Here is a 27,213-nt window from a genome sequence, read left to right on the forward strand (position 1 = left end):
TTATGTTTCGTTTGATGTTCAGAGGTTGAAGTAAGTTAGGGAGAGTTCCTTATATATAACTAGTTAGCTTACTGTAAGGAGCATCAGAAAACCTGAGATCAAGAAAGAATATTCATGTCATCTAAGAGTAGTAAATGCAAGGAAGGCATTCAAGGTGGACAAGGTCAACATGCATGATGCATGGCTATCCATTTTGTATATTTTTTTGGACTATTTAAGCTTTCTTGGGCAGTGGTCAATATAATTGACTGAAATGACATTAAAAAATAAGCTCCATCCAAGAAAATAGAAGAAAAATAGAAGAGGTGTAACCAATAAAGGGAGCTTTGCTGGTCAAAATCTTGAATTTATGAATCTTAAGAAACGCAACCATTCAATAAAAAACCAGAGTAGGATTATTTTTAAGAGCATGATCTCCTTGAGTTTCTGTTCCTCCATTTCTTTTTCTTTTTCGTCCCGTCAAGAGTCCTTTCTGTTCGGATGACTTCTTTTTTGGTTGAATCTATTCGGATGACTTCACGACATTGAAATTTGAGATTTTAAATGTTGATTTAAGTAAATCATTTCAACCCAATCTGGTTCGAGAAAATCTAAGTTCTAGTTTATTTTAGTCCATGTAATTAAATAAATGATTTGAGCACCTGCTCAAATTAAATGTTGTGATTTAAAGAATGCACACGGCAACATCGCAATAGGTAGAAGCACACATAAACACAGGCGTTGCGTGTTTGAATTCTTTTTCCTTCCTCCCTCATTTTTTGGTTAGAAAATTAAGCGGTTGTATTGTAACATTTTTTCTCTACTTCTTTTAAGTAACAAATAGTTTTTTTCTATATATTTCCACTCATTTTCACTGTTTATGAGTGTTGAAATTATGTATGTTTATATAGAAAAAAATATTAAAAAAGACAATAATATTATAAAATAAAGAGAAAATATGTTAGATACAAAGAAGAAAGACAAGATGAGTTCAATCAGAACTCATTCATTCAGTTGAGTGCATTACATATTTATAGTAGAAGGAGCATCTACTCTGATATGGAAATACAATATATGATTCTTGCACACAATAAGATATCTTTGATATGAAAAGATAGATTGCCACCCAAGATAGAAGGTGCATAGAATGGAAATATTGAATGCCAATATTGTGTAATGAGATGGTTGTGATCTTCACCAATATTGCATCTTGAGGTAATTGAGATCTTCAATTGGAAGTACAATCTCTTTGGGGTAATGGACATCCATAATAAATATTATTTATAACACTCCTCCTTGGATGTCCATCAATAGATAATGTACCTCGTTAAAACCTTACTAAGAAAAACCTTGTGGGAAAAAAATATTAGTGAAGGAAAAAGAATATATATATCTAAATAATACGTATTGGTAGCTGCCTCATTAAAAACCTTACCAGGAAAACCCAGTGGGACAAAACCTTGGTTAAGGGGAAAATAGTGCAGCACGTATTTTACTCTCCCTGATGATAACATCATTAAGTATCTTTGAATACGTACATTCCATTATCATATACCAACTTCTCAACATTTGAAGTAGGCAACGCCTAAATAAATAAACCTGTCAAGTTATCACTTGAACGAATTCAATGAACATATATTTCACCAGTTCATTGAAGATCAACAGTGAAGAAGAATTTCAGTGAAATATGTATCGTTCCATCTCCTTTGATGTATCATCGCTTCAATTGAGCTATGCATGCAGCATAATCTTCATATAATATTGTTCAAACCCCTTTTTTTTAGTAGAAGACTCATGCTTCCAGAATGCCTTGTATCATTGGTCTAAACCAAATATAAATTGCTAACATTCACTTGTGAATAAATAGCCTGTTTGAGATCTAATTGTATATAGATCAGATAAAAATCTTGCACCTGCATAACAAGTAAATTGATGTCCACATTCATAAAATAACATCATGTCAATAATTTTTCGAATATACTGAAATATATGATTTATAACATTTCAGTGTCTTCGTATTGGAGAAGAGATAAATCTTGCTAATACACTTATAGAAAATGCTATATCTGGTCTTATATTATTAGCAAAATACATTAATGCCCCAATTGCACTAAGTATGGTACTTTATGACTAAGAAATTTTTCACTATTTTCTTGGGGTCGAAATGAATCTTTCTTTATATTGAGTGATCTCACAACTCATTGGGGGTACTCAATGGATATATTTTATTTAGATAAAATATCTTCAAAATATTCTCTATATAAGTTGATTGATGAACGAATATTTCATTCGTCAAATGCTCAATTTACAAGTCTAAACAAAATATTGTCTTTTCAAGATTTTCATTTCAACTTTCATCAAATAATCTACTGCTTTTGGAAATTCTTCAAAAGTTTCGATGATATTTAAATCATCATCATATACACTTACTAAAATTAGATCCATATCCTTAATAAAGGCACAGTAATAAATTGGATCATTTTTATACTTTCCATTTAGTAAATATCCACTAAGGAGATTATATCATATATGTCATAATCATCTCTGAAGCCTTATTGAACAAACTTCCTAGGAATTTTTATGTGCTTCAGGCATTTTGAAACTTTCAGGGATTTTCATATATATTTCACACTCAAGTGAGCCATAGGTTGTAATAATATCCATTAGACGCATGTCAAAATTTTTATATACTGCCAGATTAATAAGATATCTAAAGGTGATTGCATCCACCACAAGAGAACATATTTCCATATAATCAATGCCAGGCATCTGCAAAAATTCTTGTGCCATAATTCATGCTTTATATATCACGATTTCATTCATTTTCTCATTTCATTTTTTGCAGAAAACTCAATTGTACCCTCACTGGCTTTATACCTTCAGATATTGGACTATAGGTCCAAAAATTTTATTTTTCAAGCGAATTCAATTCTGCTTGAATTGCATCTCTACATTTTGGCCAATCATTTCTTGATTTATATTCATCAACAAATTTATATTCAAGATCCTCGTCTTGCTGTATTATTTCAACAAAAACATTATATGCAAAAATTGTTGTCGACAACTTTATATTTTCGGTTCTATCTTTTTCCTGCAATGACATAACTAATCGAGATCTCTTCATTATTTTCAGGTACCTGAACCTCTTCTCGGGGTGTAAAGAAAGTTATGTCTTTAGAATCTTCATAATCAATTGTCTCCATATTATGATCATCTTGATCATTTGCTCATTTGTTTTTTCTAGGATTTTATCCTTGGAACCGATTGATCTTCCACGTTTTAAACGTGGTTTAATTTCATTTGCACTGATAGATTGTCCTGCTAGGACATCAATTCTAATTGGAGCATTTACAGCTGGAATATGAGATTTAGTAACTCTTAGCAAGGTCAGCAAATCTGGCAGTTAATTTATAATATTTATTGCATTATCCTTTGAACTTTAAGTTCACAGTGCTTAGTGCGAGGATCTAATGAGATAATGATAATGCATACAATCAATCTCTTTTTCCAACTGTTTATTCTCTCCTCCTCATGTTGGAAAAACTAATTCATCAAAATAATACTCAGCAAGTATTGCATTAAATAAATCTCATATCCTTAGCAATATATTGAATTATATAAGGAGATTTATATCCAACATATATTCCCAACTTTATTTTGGGACTCATCTTTGTGCACTGTGGTGGAGCAATTGGAACGTAAGCCGCACATCCAAAAATTTTAAGATGATAAATATTTGGCTTCTGACCATAAGCCAATTATAATAGGGAGAATTTATGATAATATTTTGTCCTGATGCGTACAAATGATGCTTTGTTCTCATAACCAATGGTTTAGCTATTAATTGGAGACATTTAATAAATGATTTTTCTAAACCATTTTGGATATAAATATAAACAACAGGCTATTCAACTGTGATATCAGTTGTTATACAATAATAATAAAGTCTGAAATGTAAATTCACCAGCATTATCAAGACAAACTGTCTTTATCTTATAATCCATAAATTATGCTCTTAATCTCATTATTTGAGCAAACAATCTCGCAAACACCAAATTGCGAGTTCATAATGAACATACATGTGACCACTTTATAGATGCATCTATTAAAATCATATATTATTTGAATGGTCCACAAGATGGGTGAATGGGCCCATATATTTCACCCTCTATACATTTTAAAAACGTAGAATGTTCAATCTCAACTTTAGCTGGTGAATATTTAATAATAAATTTTTCTTGAGAACAAGCAATACAAGAAAATTCACTTAATTGAAGAATCTTCTGGTTCTTCAATGGATGACAATTGAATTTTCATAGTTTTTCGCATCATACTTGATCCGGGATTGTCCAACCGGTCATGTCAAATAATAAAATTATTGGAATCAACGTTCATTTGATTTACCCAAGCATGTGTTTCAACTATGCGATATTCGTGTAATACAAATTGGGAGAAATATCTAATACCTTTGTATAGATATTTACTTATACCATTATTTGTAGTCTCAATCTGATAATCATTTTGGCAAATAGCTTTGAAACTTAATAAGTTTCTTTGAGACTTACTACAAAATAATGAATTATTCATAGCCAATTTATCTCTCAGATAATAATAGATTAGCTCTTCCGGAGCTTCCAATCAATGTTGTACTAACAATTCTTGTATGAACATTGGTTTCCGTGTCATCAAATAAAATAACTATAACCAAATCTTCAACTATTATCTTCAAAGGAGTTTGTAGCATCTAGATGTATAGTATCTATGAAGCCATTAAAATTATCATTATAGGCAAAAATTGCCCAAGTATCATGATTTTGGAAAATCCAATTTATCTCCACATTATTTTTATTTCTTTAATTAAGGCTTGACAAAGCTTAATTAAATATTGTGGAGTATGACAGATACATGTCTAATAGCTTTTATACCACATCGGTAAGAAATATTATCTTCACTTCTTGAATTGTTATATTGAAAATCCTTATTATTCTCTTATTTACTGTCATAATAATTACGGTAATTATTCTGTCTTTTGCCTCATCCTCTTCTATAGTCATGATCATAATTTTAATTTTGCCTTCTTTCAGGCATATCATGAATATTTGCATTCACTTCAGGGAATGGAACTTCAGGGAATGGAACAGAACCAATAAGACGAGCTTCATGACTTTTCATTAATAGTCAATTATTTTACTCAGCCACAAATAGGCATGATATCATTCAGAGTATTTTTTAAAACTCCTTTTACAATATTATTATTGTAACAACAAATCTGAAACTTGAAAATTTGCTGGGATATTTTCATGAATAATATTTTCTCCTTATAATTTCAAAAACTACAGAATTGTATTTATTTACAGTTTCAAATCTTGCAACTTCATGTGCATCTGCAGAACCGTATTCATTTACAGTTTCAAATCTTGTAACTTCAAGTGCATCTGCAGAACTGTATTCATTTACAGTTTCATTTCAAATTTTTGCAACTTCATATGCATCTGTAGAACTGTATTCATTTATAGTTTCAAATCTTGCAATTAACTTCAGGTGCATTTAACAATATTTGTGGTGCAAAGCTAGCAACCACTATATACAATAAATAAAATCACAATCGTTAAAGCAACATAATATCTTATTATTTGATTGATTCTTAGATTCAATAAAACACATACCTTTTTATCATGATGCACTTACATTTCAAGAAGGACAAGGTAAACTCCATTGTTTACAAAAACGTGCGAGGAGGTCGATCATTCATTTCACTTTGGAATAGAAAACATAATGATACATAGTCTGCTGTCTTACTTCTCAAAACGCAATACTTTTAGCGGATTCATTCTTCGAGCGGAATCATGCTAATAACGTGTTATAAAATAAAGAAAAAATATATTAGATACAAAGAAGAAAGACAAGATGAGTTCCATCAGAACTCTTTCATTCAGTTGAGTGCATTACATATTTATAGTAGAAGGAGCATCTACTCTGATATGGAAATACAATATATGATTCTTGCACACAATAAGATATTCTTGATATGGAAATATAGATTGCCACCCAAGATAGAAGGTGCATAGAATGGAAATATTGATTGCCAATATTGTGTAATGAGATGGTTGTGATCTTCACCAATATTGCAACCTGAGGTAATTGAGATCTTCAATTGGAAGTACAATCTCTTTGGGGTAATAGACATCCATAATAAATATTATTTATAACAAGAAAGCTTTTTCTGCCTTTTGAAGAGAAGCATTTTGTTTTATTATGTATAAAGGGGACACAAAACAGTGCCAAAAGTTGATCCATTTTCAAAATTGGAAAAAGAGAAAATACAAGAACAGGATTACACATGTATGTTTTGAGCTATTTCTGTTCCAAAAAAATATATATTTACCAAGAAAACCGCTTAAAATACAATCTTGCATTATGAAAGTCTCATTTTTCCACTAAATATTCGAGTTTTTATTTATTTATGCAAAATGTATTTGAATTCATTTTTTCCCCCTCTTTCCTCATTCTTTGTTAGAAAAATAAGGGGTTGCATGATAACATATTTGGTCCGTTTCCTTGTTTTCAGGTAAGAAATAGCTTTTCCTGTTCCTATCTATTTTCACTCTTTATCACGATTTATAGGTGCTGAAATCATGTATGTTTGTACAGGGAAAAAAAGTTTTTGTAACCTTTAAAAAAATAAAAAAATAAAAAATAAAAAATAAAAAAAAAAGAAGAAGAAGAAGAAGAAGAAGGAATTGAGAAGAAATTTTGAGTTTTTAGGGTTTCAAAGTAAAGATTTATATATATATATATATATATATATATATATATATATATATATTTTATCTTTTAAAGTGGGCTCAAAAACTATACCAAAAAGGTGATTTGTTTCAAAAAATGGAAAAAGAGAAAATACAAGAACCAGATTGGATTACACATAAATGTTTTGAGTTGCTTCGGTTCCAAAAATGCAAAAGAACACATGAAACAAAAAATAGGAACCTTACCATACAACACCTAAGGGATTTGTTTTCTCTCGGAAAGTTTTTGTTTACAGTTATACTTTCTTTCACCGGATAGATTATGATCGTACACAAAATAGGATCGTATTTTTTTCATTTTCATCCAATGAATTAAAATATTTACCAAGAAAATGGCTTCAAATACAGTCATTCATTATGTAAGTTTTATTCTTCCATTCTTTTTTTTTTTTTCCCGCTAAAAGGTTCATTTGTATTAAAAGCGAAAAAGTATAGTATTAATCATACAATAAGGAACCAAACCTCATTCATACAAAATCAGTTGCCCCCAATAAACCCAACCTCACATGTTCCTATTCATAGATGCCTCTAGATCTAATTCACTCTTTATAGATATTGTCTAGGGTGTATTAATCTTTGAATTTCCTAATGTGGCAGCCCTATTTGCCAAGAAATCAGCGGCCTTATTATTTACCTATAGCAATGGGAAATCTTGCAAACAATGCTGGCTAAGAACGATTCTAGGCCTCTCCATTGTTGTAGGATGATCTAGTGGATTTTCCTTTGTTGTATCAACACCACCACAACCATTGAATCACATTCAACCCATAGTTGTTGCACCTCCATCCATTTGGCCCATTCCAAACCATGCATGAATGCTTCCATTTCATCTTCCAAATTGGTTTTAACACCCAAGAAAGTTTTGAAATTAAAGACAACAGCTGCTGCCTCATCTCTAAACACACCTCCCGAACTAGCTTTGCCATGATTACCCAAGGAGCAGCCATCAATATTAAGCTTAATCCACCCTGCATGTGGTGGCATCCAGAAAATTTCTTCAGGACAACTAGAGCTTTTAAATTGAGTTTCAATCCCATCACTCTTGATTGGGAAAAAACCTCTTGCTTAGCTTCCTTTAATCACATAATCATGATGGACAAGACCAAAGAGAATCTGACACATAACCCAATCTTTAGAGAGCATTACTTCCTCGAATCTACATTTATTTCGGACAGTCCACAAGTAGTTCGGAAGGAAAAGACACCCATTCAGCCAAACAATCCCTAAAGACAATTATCTTGCTTGCTATCTCCACCACTTATAGCTATCTTGAAGCCAAGAGTGAACTGCCCATACCTTGTCAAACCTCGTTGCCAAGCTCTCCCCACAACTACATGCATAAGGGCAAAGGAGAAGGGATTTAGATACTCTGAAGCCCCCATGCACAAACTACTGTTAGAAACCGAGGGATCCCTTTGGTCATGACCACATCATCCACAAGGATTTCTCCCTAAAAAACATGCCAAAATAACACCTGCTGCCTAGGTAGCAAAGGTGACTTTCAGATCAGATTTGCCCCTTCCACTATCACTACATTTCTCCTATACAAATCCCAAGCTGATTTGATAGTAAAGTTGCCTTGGATCATGCCTTTCCAGTGTCAAACATCACATTGATCATCACTAGGGAGAAGTGTGAAATTCACTAATTCCAACACCTCATGTAACCCAGGCGATTGCACCTTAGATAAACACCATTATCCATCATGAATACAATCTGCCACTTTAAGGGATAAGTTGTCCACCAACTCATGAGGAAAACCAATCTGATCAGCAATAGTAAAATCCCCCAACCATTGATCTATACAAAAATTAATACAACTTCCATTGCACACAGTCCACTTCTTGTTTTGAATAACAAAGTTCCAAACTTTTTTCAGGCAAGAATAATTGAGAAATGCCACTCAGAAGTTCTCAAATTTCTATAAGAGTCCATAAATCTCCCTGTCCAAAATTTAGAGAAAAATGAGTCTTTATGCTTGATATGCCATGCCAATCTACAGAGGCAAGCAAAGTTGACATCCCATAGACAATGAAGACCCAATTCCCCTTCACTCTTTGGAGCCTGAACTAACTCCCATTTTATTGATTTTTTTTCCAACAGATTCGATGTTCTCTGTCCAAATAAAATTCGCATCCAGGATTCAACTTGCTTTATGATGTTTCTTGGCCACAAGTACACCAAAAAGTTGTGAATCAGCATATTGGAAATAACAGAGAAAATGGGCTCCACTCTACCTTCCAATGATAGAAGCTTCTTTTCAACCTAGAAGCTGATTTTTTATTTTGTCAAGTGCTAGCAGCAACTTAGATCGAGTTACTCTCCCTCTAAGGATGTTAACCCCAAGATATCTTATAGGGAAATGAGTTTTTGAAATATGGAGAAGAACTGAACTCTTCTACTTTCTGTGAGGGGCAATTAGGCCAAGGAAGAGCTTACTTTTCTCTGGCTTATATGCTGCCCAGAAAAGTCCTGATTTTTTTTTCAAAAACTTTACTAGTCCCTTGATATATCTCAAAGAAGCATTTGCAAATATGAATACATCATCAGCATGCAAGAGAAAGAAAAAAAGGAACTTGCACACCCCTAGGACTAGACAAAGCCTTAACCTTCCCTTCAATCATCATAGAGCGAAGGCCCTTTACATAGAACTTCTTCAGCAAGAAGGAAAAGAAGAGGAGAGATGGGGTCCCCTTGACACAACCCCCTCTCAACACTAAAATACCCTACTGGTCCCCCATTCAATAGAATATAAATTTTGGAAGCGATCAACATCTCGTGAATCCCGCGTATCCATTTATCAAAAAAGCCAAAACCCTACAAGACGACAAAAAGAAAATCTCTTGATAATGTATCATAAGCTTTCTTGATATCAAGTTTAAGCCCCATACCACCCCCTCTAACTGAAGTATACAACATATTGGTAAGTTCTAAGGCAACATAAATATTTTCCAAAATCAATTTACATCTCTGGAAAGCTTGTTGTTCTTCTGAAATCAGTTTGGGAAGAAGAAGACTAAGATGGGAAGATGCATTTTGACACCACCTTGCAAAAAAAAAAAAAAAAAAATTGCACATGCAAATCAGCCCGAATTTCTCCAAAGATATTGCATTCTCCACTTTTGGAACCAAGGTAATGAAACTATTATTCACACCTTTAAAGAGTTTCCCTCTCCTAAGAAAGGCCTTAATAACTGCCCCAAAGTCATGGAAGATGATATCCCAACATTTTCTGAAAAATAAACTTCTTGCAAAGCCATTAGGGCCAGGAGCACCTTCTAGATCTAACTTTCATACCACCCTTTTGATTTCTTCATTAAGACAGCTCTTCAGGGGACCTACAATCATCTTCGAATAGCACCTTAGGTATCACCTCTAACAAATCCTCATGAGAATAATAAGTGCTTCTTTTATGGAAGCTTTGAAAAAAAATTTACAGCATAGTCATGTAACTCATCTTTTCCTGACATCCAGGAGCCATCCTCCGTCTTTAGGGTATTAACAGAATTTTAACTATATGAATCTTTGTAGACAATGAAAAACTTTTGACATCCTATCATCTTCTTTCAACCAGTGTACCTTGGGTTTTTGTTGAAGCAAGGATTCTTGCCATTTGACTGCTTGAAGCAATGTAGTCTTCTTTGTTGCCTCCTGATCAAACAATGTTTCCGACCAACCTTGTTGATCAATCTCCATCAAACTTTTTCTAACTTTCATTCAGCTTACTTCACTTCCAAAAATATATATTTGTAAAGGTTTGTTTAGCCCATACCTTAAAACGACCCTTCAACTTTTTTAATTTCTGAGCCAACAAAAAATTGGGTCACCCATGGCGGGCGCTTGCCATGCATCCTTTACCACTTCCAAGAAAGATAAACTAGTCATCTAAAAATTATTGAATCTTAAAGGAGTGTTAGAAGGTTTCTTACCATACTCTACCGACACCGTAATGGGGTTATGATCAAAGGCTTGAACAGGAAGTGTGAATTGTTTTGTATCACCAAATTTTCCTAACCACTCTATGGTACAGAAGCTTCTGTACAGAACTGATCGAGCATTCCCATGGCAACGCTAATTTGACCAGGTGAACTTCTCCAAATGACAAAAGCTCAACTAATTCGCAAGCATCCACCATTGCCTAAAATTCTGCTGCAGAACCCAAATTGTATCTACCATGACCTCTCTTTTTTTGAAGCTTGCAAGGTAGCATTGAAGTCCCCCATTACCATCCACAGACAACTAGATAAAGGGAGGGCAGCAAGGTCTTCCCATGGACAACTAAATATTAGAGTTTTGTTTTTTCTGACGCCAAACATTCCTATTGATTGGTTTCTCGGTTTATCATAGTTCTCCATTCCATCTCTCATTCGTCATACCTGTATGAGGAAATTAAATGTACCAACAACGGAAAAAAAAAGTTTGAGGCAAATAAAACCTGCAACAGGCAAACCTTAGAAAGGATGAGTAACTAAGATCAATCAACTTTAGGCAAACCCTAGAAAAAAAGAGTAACAGAGATCAATTGTCTTTAGAGAAGTTGAGCAATAGGGATGAATAAAAGATGAGTAACGGAGATTAGTCGGAGGAGTTTGTCATCATTAAACCATTCAGTGATACTCCTTTGCTTCAGTCTCAACAATTCAAGTCAAAACCTTCTCTATTGTCATTAGGAGAATATGATAATGGGGCTTCATTCTAGAGTATTCAATTCATCCAAACATGTAGGGAAGCAAATATCACAACAAAGTTTGTTCCTCAATATTAAGGATATTTCTGGCAATATCCCTCAAACCTAGCTGCTACCTCTTCTTAAGCTTATATGCTAGGGTTCTTTCTCTATTAAGGATATTTCTGGAAAATAAACCAAAACCCTAGCCGTCACTCCATCTCAAGCTTATGCGGCTAGGGTTGCTTCCAAGAGTTGCATAGCTACTAAGAGTCCCAAAGCTGATCAAACACTAGCTATTACATCCAAGAAGGACTCTACAATTGGTACTCACAAAGACTCTTCCAAGAGTTCCACAGCCGCTAGAAGTTCCACAGCTGACCAAACAATAACTACTACATCCAAGAAGGACTCTACAATTGGTACTTACAAAAACTCTAGCCAACCCAAAGAAGAGTTTGATAAAGATTACAATTGCTAAAACACCCTGGTCAATATTTTATGTAATCTAAAACACCTATCTTCATGTAAATCCAAACACGTAACTCCAGGGTATCTAGAAGATCACAACTACAAGAGTCCTAGAACACTGCTGAACAATGACTCTATTTCTTTATAAGGAAGCCATGTATACAACTCTTTACAATAGTGAAAACATCTGAAACTCTCCCATGGACGTAGGTTGAATACAAACAAACCACGTAAATCCTAGTGTACTCTCTCTCTCTCTCTCTCTCTCTCTCTCTCTCTCTCTTCCTCTTCTTCTTCTTCTTCTTCTTCTTCTTCTTCTTCTTCTTCTTCTTCTTCTTCTTCAACTATCTTCTCTTCTACATTTTCAACATTCTTAGAGGCCTCCAGCATGTAGACCTCTTAAGGAGTCCACTCTATCCAAGGACTTCATATCTACAGCTAATGACAAGGACTCTATCTTAGTGCTTGAAGCATTTCACAGTTAATGCAAAACCCAAGCCAATATTTTATGTAATCTCAAACACTTATCTTTATGTAAACCCAAACTCCACCATTAGAGTCCTAGATAACTAAAGAACAAGGATTCTTATCTCCTATAAAAGAAGATATAAACACATCGTTGATATATGGTGGAAAACATCTAAAACTCTAACATGAACATAGGTTGCATCCAACCAAACCACGTAAAATATTAGCTTCTTTCTCTCTCTCACACACACACACACTTCTCTCTCTTATCAAACTTCTCTCTCTCTCTCTCATCCATGGTCATGAATTCAAACATGGCATTAGAGCACCATGCTTTTTCTCCCTCCCCTTCTTCGCTTCCCTCCCTGAATAATCTCCTTTCTATCAAGCTCACAGAGAACAAGTATTTGTTATGGAGGTCTCAACTTGTCCCTCTTTTGAAGAATTATAAATTATTTAAAATTGTGAATGGCTCCTCACTATGCCCACCCACCACTATCACTGTTGATGAAGATTTTGTCCTTGTTTGCAAGCCAAATCTTGACTACAAGAAATGGATTCATCAAGATCAGCTTCTCATCTGCTAGCTCGTTACATCCATATTTGAATCAGTTCATGCTCAGGGTTGTCACTGTACCACTGCCAAAGTTTGGCTGCAAGTTGAGAAGACTTATGCCACTTCTTCCACTGCTAAAATAATGCAACTCTGTCGCCCACTCTAGTAGATGAATTGAGGTAACAATTGTATTCATGACTACCTTTGCAACAAATCCACAACTGATCAACTTGTTACTGCTAGTGAGATAGTCTCAGATGACGATCTTTGCTTACATGTTCTAAACAGTTTGGGTCCTGATTACTCAGCAAGGTTTGTTACTTCAATAAGAACTTGTGGATTTCTTGTTACTTTTTTTTTAATTAAGTGGCATGTTGCTAACAGAAGAGACTCGTCTTAAGGATGAGTTTGCTTCTGAATCACCTCCTCCTCTGGCCAATCTAACATAGACATGTAATGCTGGTAACCCTCCCTTTTCTTGTTCTCCCTTCAGAGGTTGCCCTAATAATAGAGGAAGACAATTTCGTAGGAGGCCAATTGGCACTCGTCCTCCCATTCTCCCTACACCACCAAATCGTCCTAATGGTCATTTCAGACAAAATTAGTAGTTCCCTATTGTATGTTAGATTTGTGATTGACCTAAACATAAAGCTCGTGACCATTATTAGAAAAAAATCATGATTTTCACGGTACGACCAGTCCTTCCTTGTCTATGAATATTCCTAAATTTCTAGTGTTTCTATTATAGATGAAAATTGGTATCCTAACTCTGGGACTACAAATGTTAGGTTTATCCTAGGCAATATATGGGCTTGTATTAATTACTGGGGTTAATAATTGATGGGGGTCTCAACACATCAGGTCGATGCATTGCCATTAGGTTTGAGATGGGTCAAACCGGTCCATTGTGGAAGTGGACTAGGGTTTTGGATTGCTATTATAAATAACTATGATGGGGTCCCTCCAATCTCTCAAGTTCTTTTGTTCTCTTCTCTCTCCACAAGAAAGAGGTACGGTAGAAAGACGATGAGATTGGAAAAGGCTTCGCCACTCTACAGATTTAGCATTCAAGGTTTGCATCAATCTTCTTCAATATACGTCTGGTGTAAGGTAATGCCCAATACTTTCTAAATTTAATATCGTATTCTAGTTCTTGCATGGTTTTATTATTGATTAGGGTTTTGAGGAAAACCCTAGAAGTTCTAACAATTGGTATCAGAGCCTTTCCTGTAAAACTAGAATCGATTGTTCGTTTTAGTCATAATTTTTTATAGATCATATTATATGGTTTAAAGGGATTTTTTTTTTTTAGAAAAGAGATATCCAATTATGTTATTTGATTTTTTATTGGACCCAGTGGGAGGATCTAGGGTTTAATTGAAACCTTAGATTATGCTGATTTGATTGGATCCAATGGGAGGATTCAAGGTTTAATTGAAACCCTAAATTATGTTGATTTGATTTTGGAATTGGATCCTATGGGAGGATTTAGGGTTTAATTAAAACCCTAAATCATTATGGAATTAGATTCTGTTACTTTGATTTTATTTTTGGGATCCAAAAATAAAAGGATCATAATGATATAGTTTTTGTTGAGAGAGGGCAAGAGACATGAAAAATAAAAAATAAAAAATAATAATAATAAAAAACATTTTTTTTTAAGTTGTGGGTGCATTGCACACGCGCAGCACGAACATAGTGAGCGCCGCGCGCACAAACGATCACACCACCGGCAGTGTGCGCGTAGACAGCCAACCCACAAGCGCCACGCGCGTAGACGGCCCCACCAGCGTGCGCCACACATGCAAATTGTCGTGCCAGTGTGCACCACGCTCGCAGAAAAGTTTTTTCAACAAAAAAAAAAAAAAAGGGAAAAAAAAAGGAAGGAAGGAAAGAAAAGAAAATAAAGATTTAAGTTTGCATTAACCCCTTGCTGATTGTGCTTTATATTAATAGATTGTGCATATTTTGTTTCTCGACTATAAATTTTGAATGGAGATAATAAGAGGAGGAATGTAATCCACCAAAGTGGCATCTCCCCTATCTTCTTATTGTCTGCTACAATAGTCAAAGTTTGGTGACATTTTCCCAAAGGTGATGTTATCTAAGTAACATTGATATTTGCAGTCAAGTAGGAATGAATAATAATTTAAGAAATTTCATTAACCCAAAGGTAATGAGATTTTCGAAAGTTATTGTTGCATTCAATTTTTTTTTTTTAAAATGTGGTTAATACATTATGATGTTTTGGGAAGCATAATTTAGAAGTTTTTTATCACCCAAAGGTGAAAGGAATTTTCGAAAGTTATTGTTGTCCCGCGGTATTTGCAAGTTACATGTGAGACCTTGTATATTCTAACCCAAAGGTTGAAATATTACTTGGTCGGCTCATGTTGGCTAAGGTTTACACTTTTAGCATGTCTGGTATGGTGTGATTTTCATAAGTTTCTTATCACCCAAAGGTGAAGGAATTTTAGAAACTCGTTGCTATTCCGCGGTATTTGCAAGATTACATATGAGGTCTTCTATATTTTAACCCAAAGGTTGAAATATCACTTGGTCGGCTCATGTTGGCTAAAAATTTGGTATTCCGAGGTATTTGGTATGGTATGATTCTCATACATGTATATCTGAGATTGACGTGTGATTCTCATAATATGATCATGATATAATTGTTTGAATGTCTGCCCTCACTTATGTTGATTTTTGAATTTTGTTCTCCTCTTAAGATGTCTGCTCAGGCTAATGCTTTGTCTTCCATCCCTGCTCTTTCTGGGGAAAACTATAAAAGATGGGTAGATGAAATAAATGCTACACTTGGATTGCTTGATTTTGATGTGGCTCTTAAAAAGCCAAAGCCCGCTGATCTTTCCGCTGCAAGTACACATGAGGAGAAGCTGAAGCATAAAGAATGGGTGACAGCCAATAAGAAAAGTTTAATTATAATGAAAAAGTCAATCTCTGAGTCCATGCGTGACAGTGTAGAGATGAATGACACTGCAATAGAATATCTTACAGAGATAAAAGCAGTGTTTAAGTTATCACAAAAGGGGGAGAAAGGAGAACTGATGTCCAAGCTGACTTCATCTACATTTGATGGAATGGGAAGTGTTAGAGAATATCTTCTGGAGATGTCTTCTATTGTAAATAAATTAAAAGATCTTGGGATAACGATCAATGATGAATTTCTAGTTCATCTTGCTATCAAATCTCTTCCAGAGTCATACGCTACCCTTAGAACTTCACTCAATGCACAGACAAAGGAAAAGACCATGAAAGACCTTATTTCCATATGTGCTCAAGAAGAAAGCGACAAGAAAAGGATAAGAATCGAGACTATGAATTTGATTGAACACAACAATGCATCTGCTAGTGGGTCTCATAAGAACAAACAATTTTCTTCAAAAAAAAAAAAACAAATATCATCCATATAACAAGGAAAAGAAGAACCATGATGATATTATGTGTTACTAGTGTGATCAAAATGGACATTTTAAGAGAGACTGTAATGCACGTAAATCTTAGCTTGAGAAGAAAGAGTAATTCAAGGGATGAAACCTTTTTCCCTTAGTAATCCTTAATTTTTGATGATTGAACTTTGCACTCTCATCACTGTTATTTGGTAGTTTGATTGATCTTATGATCTGTTCTTGATTAAATTTATGCTTGTTTAGTGGGAGAACTCAGTGGGAGTTAATGACTTGATATTGATGATATATATGATGAAGGAATTATTTTCTTATGGATGTTTTGATGCACACATGAATTTTATTGTGCTTTATTGTTGTGATGTTTTGGAAATGGTAATTTTACTATTGTCCAAATGTGGTTTAGTCATAATTAACGAATTGACAATTGACCATGGCCTTGGGCCTAAATGTGTGTTGGCCTTGAATGCGACGGTGTTCAAGGCAACCCATGAATATGACGATATACAAAGGAATGATGAAGGATCAACAAGGAATAATGTCGTTTATGTGATCACAATTGTTGAATATTCCTTGTTCATCTCATTTCGGTTTAGTTAGTAAGTAAACTTCTGTTATGACTGATAGAAAGAAATATGTCGTATGATGAGACATATATTCTACTATTGTCCAACATTAGTGAACTTATTAACTAGAAAAGGATTAATGACAGATTTTTGTGATTAAGATTCCATGGCCACATCAATCGTAACAGAGTAGTTAATCTAGCCCAAGTGGGAGATTGTTAGGTTTATCCTAGGCAATATATGGGCTTGGATTAATTACTACGGTTAATAATTGATCGGGGTCTCAACACATCGGGTCGATGCAATACCATTAGGTTTGAGATGGGCCAAACCGGTCCATTGTGGAAGTAGACTAGAGTTTTGGATTGCTATTATAAATAATTATGATGGGGTCCCTCCAATCTCTCAAGTTCTTTTGTTCTCTTCTCTCTCCACAAGAAAGAGGTATGGTAGAAAGACGAGGAGATTGGAGAAGACTTAGTCACTCTGCAGATTTGGCATTCAAGGTTTGCATCAATCTTCTTCAATATATGTCTGTTGTAAGGTAATGTCCAATACTTTCTAAATTTAATATCGTATTCTAGTTCTTGCATGGTTTTATTATTGATTAGGGTTTTGAGGAAAACCCTAGAAGTTCCAACACAAATCACATCATTGATGCTCTTGAAAGCCTTCACTTGGCTCAACTGTCTATAGATCAAATCAAGTGCAAGTTGGTAATGGTATAGGCTTGCCAATCACTCATACTAGTAATATTTCTCTTCACACACCCTCTTCTAAAGTTCCTTCTTCATTGAGCGCTTCATGTGCCAAATATTAAAAGAATTATTGTTAGTGTCTCAATTCACACATGATAATAATGCATTTTTTGAGTTTCATCCTAATATGGTTTTTGTGAAGGATCAAGCTAAAGGGAGCAGTCTTCTCAAGGTAACCGTTAAACATGGGCTCTACCAGTTATAGTTGGGCAACTATTATCCACAGGCTCTACTTGGTGAATGCAGTTCAGTATCCCAGTGGCATTCTAAATTGGGTCATCTAGCATTTAAATTAGTTCGTAGCATTGTCTAAGAATTTGGTTTACTAAATACTTTAGAAACAAATAATTTTATTTGTGATGCATGTTAGAAAGGGAAAAGTCCTAGCCTTCTCCTTGTTGGACACTATCTCTGATGGGCCTTTAGATTATTTTTTTCCCCCAGATGGTTGTGGTCCCTCCCAGGTGACTTCTATTGATGGTTTTTGCTATTGTGTGATTTTTGTGGATGATTTTAGTAAATATATTTGGATATATCCAATGCGCTTATAATATGGAGTTGTGGGAATTTTTCAAATATTTAAGGTGCTTGTTGAAAATCTATTAATCCGACAGGAAAATAGATTTTAGAGTAACTGGGGTGGTGAATATCGAACTACCTCCACTTTCTAACCAATTGTGGGATTGACCATTGTGTTTCTTGCTCCCACACGCATGAGAAAAATGGGGTTGTGGAATGTCGTCATAGACATATTCTTGAGATTGGACTCCCCCTTTTGACCTACTCTTCTTATCCCAAACAATATTGGAACTACGGCTTTGAGACTGTAGTGTTTCTAATTAATTGGCTTGTCACTCCAATACTAGGTAACATTTCACCCTCTTTACGAATTCTTTAAGGTGAACCCTTGTCACACCCCACCCAGCCGGATCCGATCATACCCAAATACTCATCGAGGCGATATACTACAGGATCTAGGTTCATGGCCAAATCCATACCACAACACGATATAGTGTAATCAAAGATAAAGAAAGATTAAAGTGGCAAGTATCAAAATTATAACATCAAAGTTATTACAATTATCTCCCAAATGTTAATCAAAATTATCTAGATTCATGATCAGAGTTTAATAAAAAGATTGTATATCTTTAGAAGTCTATGTTCTCGAAGAGGCCCAAAAATCTAAGTAGCGCCACCATCTATTGGTTCTATAAGAAGAATATAACAAATAGTCACAAAGGCAATTACAATCTCATGGGTGATCATTGTGGCCTGAATAGTACTCGACTCCATAGGAGCAATCCGAATATGGGCACAAGGCTCCATGTGCCCCCACATCCTCGCCTGTCGGTCCCTAATAGAATTCAGGTAGCGGCGTGCTCTCCACTTGAACGTAGTCCTCATAACCTGTAATAAGATCTAAAAAGCATATATAGAAATGAATGAGTTCAACAAAAATCAATGAGGTCAACATGACTATATATCATGCATCCATCACACATTTCAATAAACAATCTATGTGTGTGTATATATATATATATATATATGAGATGAATAAATTAATGAATATGCAAGTATGCTCTTAACTCTAATAATGGAGTCTCTATAGACATGCATTAAGGTACACACCAGCCCTCCTCGGGCGGTCTCGTCACTGTCCCTCAACTTGAGATGTCTTTTAGGTTCTTTGTGGTAGTTGGGTCAAGTCACATCAAACCGTAGTTGGGGATTAGGTCACCACTTTCTCATGTCACCATCAGTCTAAGAAATGCACGTGTTAGGGATAACCCTAGGCCAATGCAAGGTTATAAAGTATCATACTACATGTGGTCCAGATATCTTCCTCATACCTAGTGCCCTTTTGGTCCAGTATCCTTCTTCACCTTGGAATGGTATCTTCAACTAGAGACATCTGTTGAACCCCATTCTTTAACCATATGGTCATCCACATATGTTGGAGCGGATGCTTCTCATGGCTCCTCTAGGCACTTAAGCCGTCTTTTGGACTCCCCATGATCCCAACCCTAACATATGCAACTCTACCATCACATGATGACAGTGAGCCTACTCGATGCACACATGACCTAATCACTGCCACCACGGGTCACTTGGCTTCAATACCCCTGCCGAAAAGGTAGTAGTATTCAAGGGTTCACTAGCCAACACATTTAGACACTTATTGACCATGTACCTAGTAGGTCTAAGTGAATGTAAAGTCACCAGGATAATGGGCAAATCCCACAACCCCAATCGGTATATAAATGTAAGTAGACAGCTTCCTACCATCCAATCCAAATACATCATGTTCACAATTATCATTAATGTAAATTGAATAGTAAATAAACATAAACATCATATTACCTTTCATTCGTGTAAGGTCTCATGCATTTCATAATAAATATACAACATCTATATAAATGAGAATTTAGAATGAATCAAATATACAAGATATGGCAATGTATTTTTTCACTTGTGAACGACAATAATTAATCTCCACAGTCCAAAGGAATCCACAAAATGAGAGCAACAACAACAATAACAATAAGCCTTGTCCCAACTAAATGGGGTCGAGTTGAGTCGGTCGACTACATGGATTCTTGCCTTCCAATCAGTTATGTTTGAGGCCATGCTAGATACAAGGCCTAAGCTATTTAATCCTTTCTCACCACTTTTCTTAAGGTTATGTTAGGTCTACCTCTAGCTCTTTTAGTTCCTTCAATCTGGATTATATCACTTCTCCATACAGGGGCATTTATAGGTCTCTTGGTCGTGATGACTTTCCCAAAGCTTATCACTTATGGGAGCAACTCCCAAACCAACTCTAATATAATCATTTCTTATCTTATCCTTCCTAGTTTTACCACTCATCAATCTTAGCATTCTCATTTCTGCTACACTGAGTTTATCTATATGATTCTTTTTAACAACTTAATACTTTGCATCGTACATCATAGTTGGTTGAATGATGGTCCTACAAAATGAGAGTGCAAATGACCTAAAATAAGCCTAGATACATGAAGATAAAAATTGGTATCAATCGGGGATCAACCGGATATCAAAGGGGCCAAAACACACACCCAAACCAAGGGGTGGTTGGATAGGCCTACCAAGGCCGGTTGACCACCCCTTGTTGACTGCCAACCCTAGGGCTACGATAAAGATTGTTCTCAAACTCTTGTCTAAATCCAATCACTAGGGGGGGTTTGGGACTTCAATGGAACACTAGTAGTGTCCCAAAAACACCTTCCAATCACCCCAATTGATTCTAAATTAAAAAGGCCCAAATTGGGTCACCAAATAGTCGTAGGCGTCTCATAGAGGTCCAATTGGTCTCAAATGGGTTAAATGGAACCATCAAACATAAAGGCTAAGAGACTTAAAAGAAACTCAACTAACATTCAATACTATCCAACCCTCCAACAACCACCATTATTGCAATATCCCATCATAAATACACCAAGAGAAATGTTGCAAATAGTGTTTTTAGAGTTTCCTTACCTTAACATGTGATTCCCTTTATATCTCGCGCCTTGGCATCGCCAAATGAGTGAGAACTGTTCAAAATCGAAAGTTCTTCCTCTCTCCCAGGTTTTAAACCAAAATTCACGAAATTGCCTTGAAATTGAGTATGGGCGATCGATCCAGCCATGCACGTGGCTCCAATCCACCAACCCCTATCTCCTTAATGCGAAGGCCGATTTCGACAGGTATCAGAGGGTAGAAAACTCTAATCAAGTCCTAATCAATGGTATAGTTTACCTTGACATTTGAGTCCTCTAGCATCTATTTCTCAGCATGTTCTTCTTTTTTAAAAATGCCTTCCGGACTAACTTTCTCTCTCCTCTTGAACTCCATTAGACCATCCGGCTCTTCTTCATACTCATCCACCTCCATAGGTTAGATTTCCAAACCTCCGCGCTCAACTCGAATGGTCTAGAGTTGTATTCTACTCAAACTCCGGTACGCGGTCCTAAACTAAAGGGGTTAACGGGTTAGGATTTTAGGGGATTTCCCCCTATTTATAATGCATTAAGAGTGGTTTTGTGCTTGCTACCCATGCCTTCATCCATATAACAAAGCCAAGCTAGAATTTCAATCAAATAAGTATGTGTTTTTTGGATATTGTCCCTGTCATTGTGGCTACTGCAGTTTTGACCTTCAAACAGGAAAGGTTTTAATCTCTCACCATGTTGTGTTTGATGAGCAGTAGTTTCCTTTCCTTCATCAACAACCTAGAGAGATTCCATCTCCCTATCAAACACCCCTACCCTCTCTCCTTGGGCTCCCCTTGTCTTATGTAACCCAAGGCCAACACCACCACCTTCGGCCCCACCACCAACTCCCCGTCATCTAGCCGAATCCCTTTCCTCCCCAACCACCGAATCCTTTCCAACCAACTCTCCTCCTCTACAACTTGTGGTTGACCTACCCTACAATCGCCACCCTCCATGTCTACCCTCACACCCCCCCCCAACCAATCCTAGTCCTCCTTTGAACGCGCATCCCTGATTACTAGATCTAAAGCCCATACTCCTCCTAGAGTCCTCTTGTCTTCCACCTCCACTCTACACTTAATCGAAATTGAGCCAACCTCTTTCGCCATTGCACATAAGTCTCCTCAGTGGCATAAGGCTATGGATAAAGAATTTAATGCCCTCTTGAAGAATGGAACTTGGTCTCTTGTTCCTCCTTTTGTTTAGGACAAATATTATAGGCTACAAATGGGTTTTTAGAATCAAAAGAAAAGCTGATGGTTCCATTGACAGATACAAAGCAAGGTTGGTTGCCAAGTAGTTTAGTCAACAAGACGGTCAAGACTACACTGAAATCTTTAGCCCTGCTGTGAAAAGCACTATTAGATTGGTCTTATCTCTTGCAGTCTCTCACACTTGGCATATCCGATAGTTGGATACACAAAATACTTTTCTACATGGATTTTTTAATGAGATTTCCTATGAGACAACCTCCAGGGTTACGGACTCACATTATCCTGAGTATGTATGTCAGCTTCATCGGTCCCTATATGGCCTCAAACAACCCCCATGAGCATGGTTTGATAGACTTAGTTCATTTTTGTTGGAGTATGGAATTATTGGTTCCAAGACAGACACTTCTCTATTTATTTATCATGGGTCTATTGGCACAATATCTATTTCAGTCTATGTGGCTGATATCATTCTTACTAGCAGACTTGCTCCCTACTCAGTTTTTAGATAAGAGTGCTTCTGTATTTGTTGTAAAAGATTAGGTCCATTGCTTTGCTTTTTAGAATGTCTATTTCTTGGTTTTTTTAATGTTCCTCATCTCTCTCAACAGCAATACATCATGGATCTTCTTCATAGGGAAAATATGAGTGATTGCAAGCTCGCTATCAAACCTATTTTGCCCTCTACATAGTTAAGTAAATTTTCGGGAGAGCTCATGACCGATCCTACCTTGTATAGAAGTATTGTGAGAGCTCTTCAATTTGCTACAATGACTAGACCTAATATACAGTCTGTAGCTCATGGCCCATCCTACCTTGTATAGAAGTATTGTGAGAGCTCTTCAATTTGCTGCAATGACTAGACATGATATACAATCTATACTCAACAAGGTCTATCAGTTATGCACTGGTCTACTGTAAAAAGGATTCTTTGTTACTTGAAGGGTACTGTCTCTCATGGTCTTGTTATTAATAAGTCCTCCACAATGACATTAACAATCGTCTTAGTTGCTGACCGAGCTGGCTGACCTGATGATCATAAGTCTACCGGGGGTTATGCAATTTTTTCTAGGATGTAATCTCGTTCCTTCAAGCTCTCACAAATAGGACATAGTTGCTTGTTCTAGCACTGAATCCGAGTATAGAGCGCTGGCTAACACTGCTGCTGAACTTATCTAGCTCCAATCTCTTCTAAATGAACTTCACATACTTCTGGTGGATTCACCAGTTTGTGGTGTGACAACGTTGGTGCCATGTATCTCATGGCGAATTCGGTTTTCTGTGCTCGTACCAAGCATGTCAAAATGAACTTCCACTTTGTCCATGATAGAGTTGCTAAAGGGGATCTCAAGTTTGTATTTCTTATCCATGAAAGATCATCTCGTTAACATGTTCATGAAACCTCACTCCACTCAGCACTTCAATCAACTGCAGTCCAACCTCAAGGTCACGTCACCTCCCTTGTGTTTGAGGGGGAGTATTAAAGGTATATCCAGCAATACCCCCTCAAACCCTAGTTGCCACATCTTCTTAGGAGTATGCGTGGCTAGAGTTCTTTTTCAAAGGCATCAAGCGTATAAACATCTTAAGGAGTCCACATTATCCAAAGACTATATCTGCAGCTGATGCCAAGGTATCTTACTGCTTGAAGTAGATCACAGTATTCATGCAAAACCCTAACCAACATTTTATGTAATCTCAAACATATCTTTATGTGAACCCAAACTCTGCAAGTCTTGTAATCGATGGACTCCACCATCAAAGTCCTAGATGATTGAAGAACAAGAACTCTGACTTCCTATAAAAGAACATGAAAACACCTCATTCATACATGGTGGAAAACATCTGAAATTCTACCGTGGTCGTAGGTTGCATTCAACCGAACCACATAAAATATTGGTGTCCTCGTTCTCTCTCTCACACACGCATCTCTCTCTCTCCTCAAACATCTCTCTCTCATCCGTGGCCACAAATTCAAACACTAAGGATGAATCACACTTTACATGTACACCCCTTATCATAGGAAAGTTTATTGGGCTATGGATTAATCGCACTTTATGTGTAAATAACACACGCGATTTAATCGCCCTTTATTCCCTCCCCCCTTTCTTTTTTCGTCAGTGCTATTAGATATGTTGGGTTGTAAACTCCCCAGGGGCTTCCGGTTTGATAAATAAATCTTTCTTTCACCCAAAAAAAATGATAATGGGGCTTCAAAATGTATTAATGTAGAATCCACATTGTCGGACGGCAGACTTTAGATTCTACCATGTCAACCTTTGGATTCCACTTGGCTGAAGCTGTAAACCTGAAAGAATTGGTAAATGATCCCCCTTTTGCAGCTCCTCCTCCTATGTAATTCCCTTTACCTGTTGTTTGTTTTAATTTATTCATAGATGTTGCTTGGTCCTCAGACTCCTCAAAAGGTGTTACAAGTGGAATGATTTGGAATCTTGGGGGTAGGTTAGCGTTCTTCGTGGCTAAGTACTCTACAAGAAGGAGCCTTTTAGCAACTGCCTTAGAGCTTTAAGCCATAAAGAATAGAATCCTCCTTTCTAGGTCTTTACAGCTGAAGCACATTTCCATGTATTTGGATTGTCAACAAGCAATCAAGTTGTTGAATTTTCTCCCCTATTCATGCGATTGGGCATCACAGAAAATTGCATCTGAAATCCTATCTCTTGCTTCTAGTCTTGATTTTTATACGTTTCAGTTTGTTAATAGGTCTCTAAACTATCTTGCTATTGGAGCTTATAGGCTCCATTTTTCTAGGGGTTGAGTTGGTTCTCTCCCAACCTTCATTGTACATTACTCTTTCTCTGCTTCCAGGACTTTTGCCTAGGAAGCCTTCTTACAATGTGATGTTTCCTCCATCAAGTCTATTTTTGGCGTGCCCCAATTTGTGAAGTGTGCAGTCCTTAAAAGAAAACATCAAGCCTTCATTTGACTTCCATGCAAATGCAGAGTCTATCCCCATGTCTTGGTGTATCGAGGACTTCAATTCAACCTTTTGGAAAGACAGCTGAGAAACTTATAGAGGCCTTTTAAGAAAAGACTGAATATCTTTTGAAGAGAAGACTAAAACTCAAACAAAAAGGAAAAGACAAATCTACATGTTGCAAAGAAAGTGATAAATTTGAAAGTTGTTTTGATCCTTGTATGCTTGTGTTGTTGAGATCCTCATCCTTCTGTTGAGATCTTCCTTAAATAAGTTTTCTCTTTGGTAGTTAATTACTGCCATAACTTCCTCTCAAAATTGAAATTTGAATTCTTAAAATTGTATGGGGCTCCACCTTGTATCATTTATTTAAAGATAATTACTATCCCTCATCGCCAACGCAGAGCTGTTCTAGTGGTTGAAACCAACACCTCTTAATGAAGAGGTCGTGGTTTGACTCTACTAAGGCATATTAATATCCCCATCCCCCGGCTTAATAAAGCCCTTTCGTACCCAAAAAAAAATTACTATCCCTCATCAATAACTTGATGTGATAAGTGCTGTCATAGGTGAACATAGGTTCTCTAAACTGGAGGCTGAACCATGCAAATATTTTGTTTCTCTACGTCTTGCTCACTCTTCTCATATGTTTTACCTTTACATTGTTAACCTAATTCTATAACAATAATAAACATATTTTGTTTCCTTTTAGACCTAAAAATAGAAATTATTATGTGTTGTCAAGCACGTTAATGTTTTTCGGCCTGAAATTTGACTCTATAATAGAGATTTAAAAAGTCACTTCTTCATAGAAACATGACCCATAAACAGAAATGTCAATTGAACAAGTTAGAGAGTCATGCGATCCTTCTCTATAGCATCATCATAGTTGTCACGGCGACGAGGCGATGCGAGGCGCTTTTAGCTAGTTGGGGTGATGAGTCGACGAGGCGCCCTCCGAGGCGCTTTTGAGGCGGTCGAGGCGTTTTAGTGTACATCTCATACACTAATTCATTATAAACATATCTTATATATAATAAAAAAAAAACTAATATTAGCCATTTAGCCTACCTCAAGTCATCCAACATACTACAAACCACATATAGTAGGTCCTAAATAAATTTCAAGTATCATACTATCATTAACAAGAATCAAGATACGATAAAATGTAACTAAATAGTAAACACATAGATGCATGAGCAAAAACTAAAAACAATAATGAAATTGATAATGATACCAAGCTTCTATTCTGAAAAATCATAAAATATAAGATGAAGATGATGATGACCAAAAAAATTACTGTACATGGTGATGAAGCTAATCAACCGATGCAGTTGTTAATAGAAGGATCCATCACAAGCAAATCAGAAATTCAGAATACAGGATATTGAGTGAATCAGGGGAGCCTGTTGCAGAGATTAGTTTTTATTGTGATCATCAAATTATATATGTTTAGAAACGTTGGTATGAATTAATCTGGAAGTTAATTTGTGTTTTTGTTTTGGGTTTCAGGTAAAGCAGAAGCAATCATGCAAGGGTGTCTCACTGGGAAATGATGTATTAACTTTGGTGGTAGAACCTCACGTAGATCACTCCCTGGTAATGGGTATTGTTACTGTTTGTGGCATAATCAGTCATAAACTGTGATTTTTTTAATCCATGAGAAGATCTCACAGAAGAAGGTTTACTGATCGAAGCAAAGCTGATGGAAACAAAGCATCAATCTCAACTGTTTGATGCTGAAAACAAATGGTTTGCACATGGTGCATCAACCAAGCTTCTGAAAAATTCATGCTTGGGAGCAAATTGCAGGAAAGAAAAAAAAGCAACATACAATGATAATACAGTCATACACCAAGCAGTATGCAACAA

The 27,213-nt window shown here is 36.0% G+C and overlaps 1 protein-coding gene across 1 annotated transcript; it reads left to right on the forward strand.

Annotated features, from left to right (window-relative positions):
* The first annotated feature begins 15,675 nt into the window (after nt 1-15,675).
* Nucleotides 15,676-26,988, forward strand: LOC149002136 (uncharacterized). Its single transcript, XM_089138643.1, has 2 exons — nt 15,676-16,089; nt 26,854-26,988. Exons 1-2 carry the CDS (start codon nt 15,676-15,678, stop codon nt 26,986-26,988), a joined length of 549 nt encoding a protein of 182 aa, XP_088994769.1.
* The last annotated feature ends 225 nt before the right edge of the window (nt 26,989-27,213 follow it).

Source organism: Hakea prostrata, chromosome 10, assembly GCF_041222555.1.
Source record: "Hakea prostrata isolate BN-2017 chromosome 10, UWA_Hpros_2, whole genome shotgun sequence".
In the NCBI taxonomy this organism is placed as follows: domain Eukaryota; kingdom Viridiplantae; phylum Streptophyta; class Magnoliopsida; order Proteales; family Proteaceae; genus Hakea; species Hakea prostrata.

What these genes read in the sequence shown, in the direction of transcription:
- LOC149002136 (XM_089138643.1), top strand. Translation starts at nt 15,676, where the DNA reads ATGTCTGCTCAGGCTAATGCTTTGTCTTCCATCCCTGCTCTTTCTGGG. An exon ending in TTCTGGAGATGTCTTCTATT is followed by an intron (nt 16,090 to 26,853) that starts GTAAATAAATTA and finishes TTTGGGTTTCAG; the next exon opens with GTAAAGCAGAAGCAATCATG.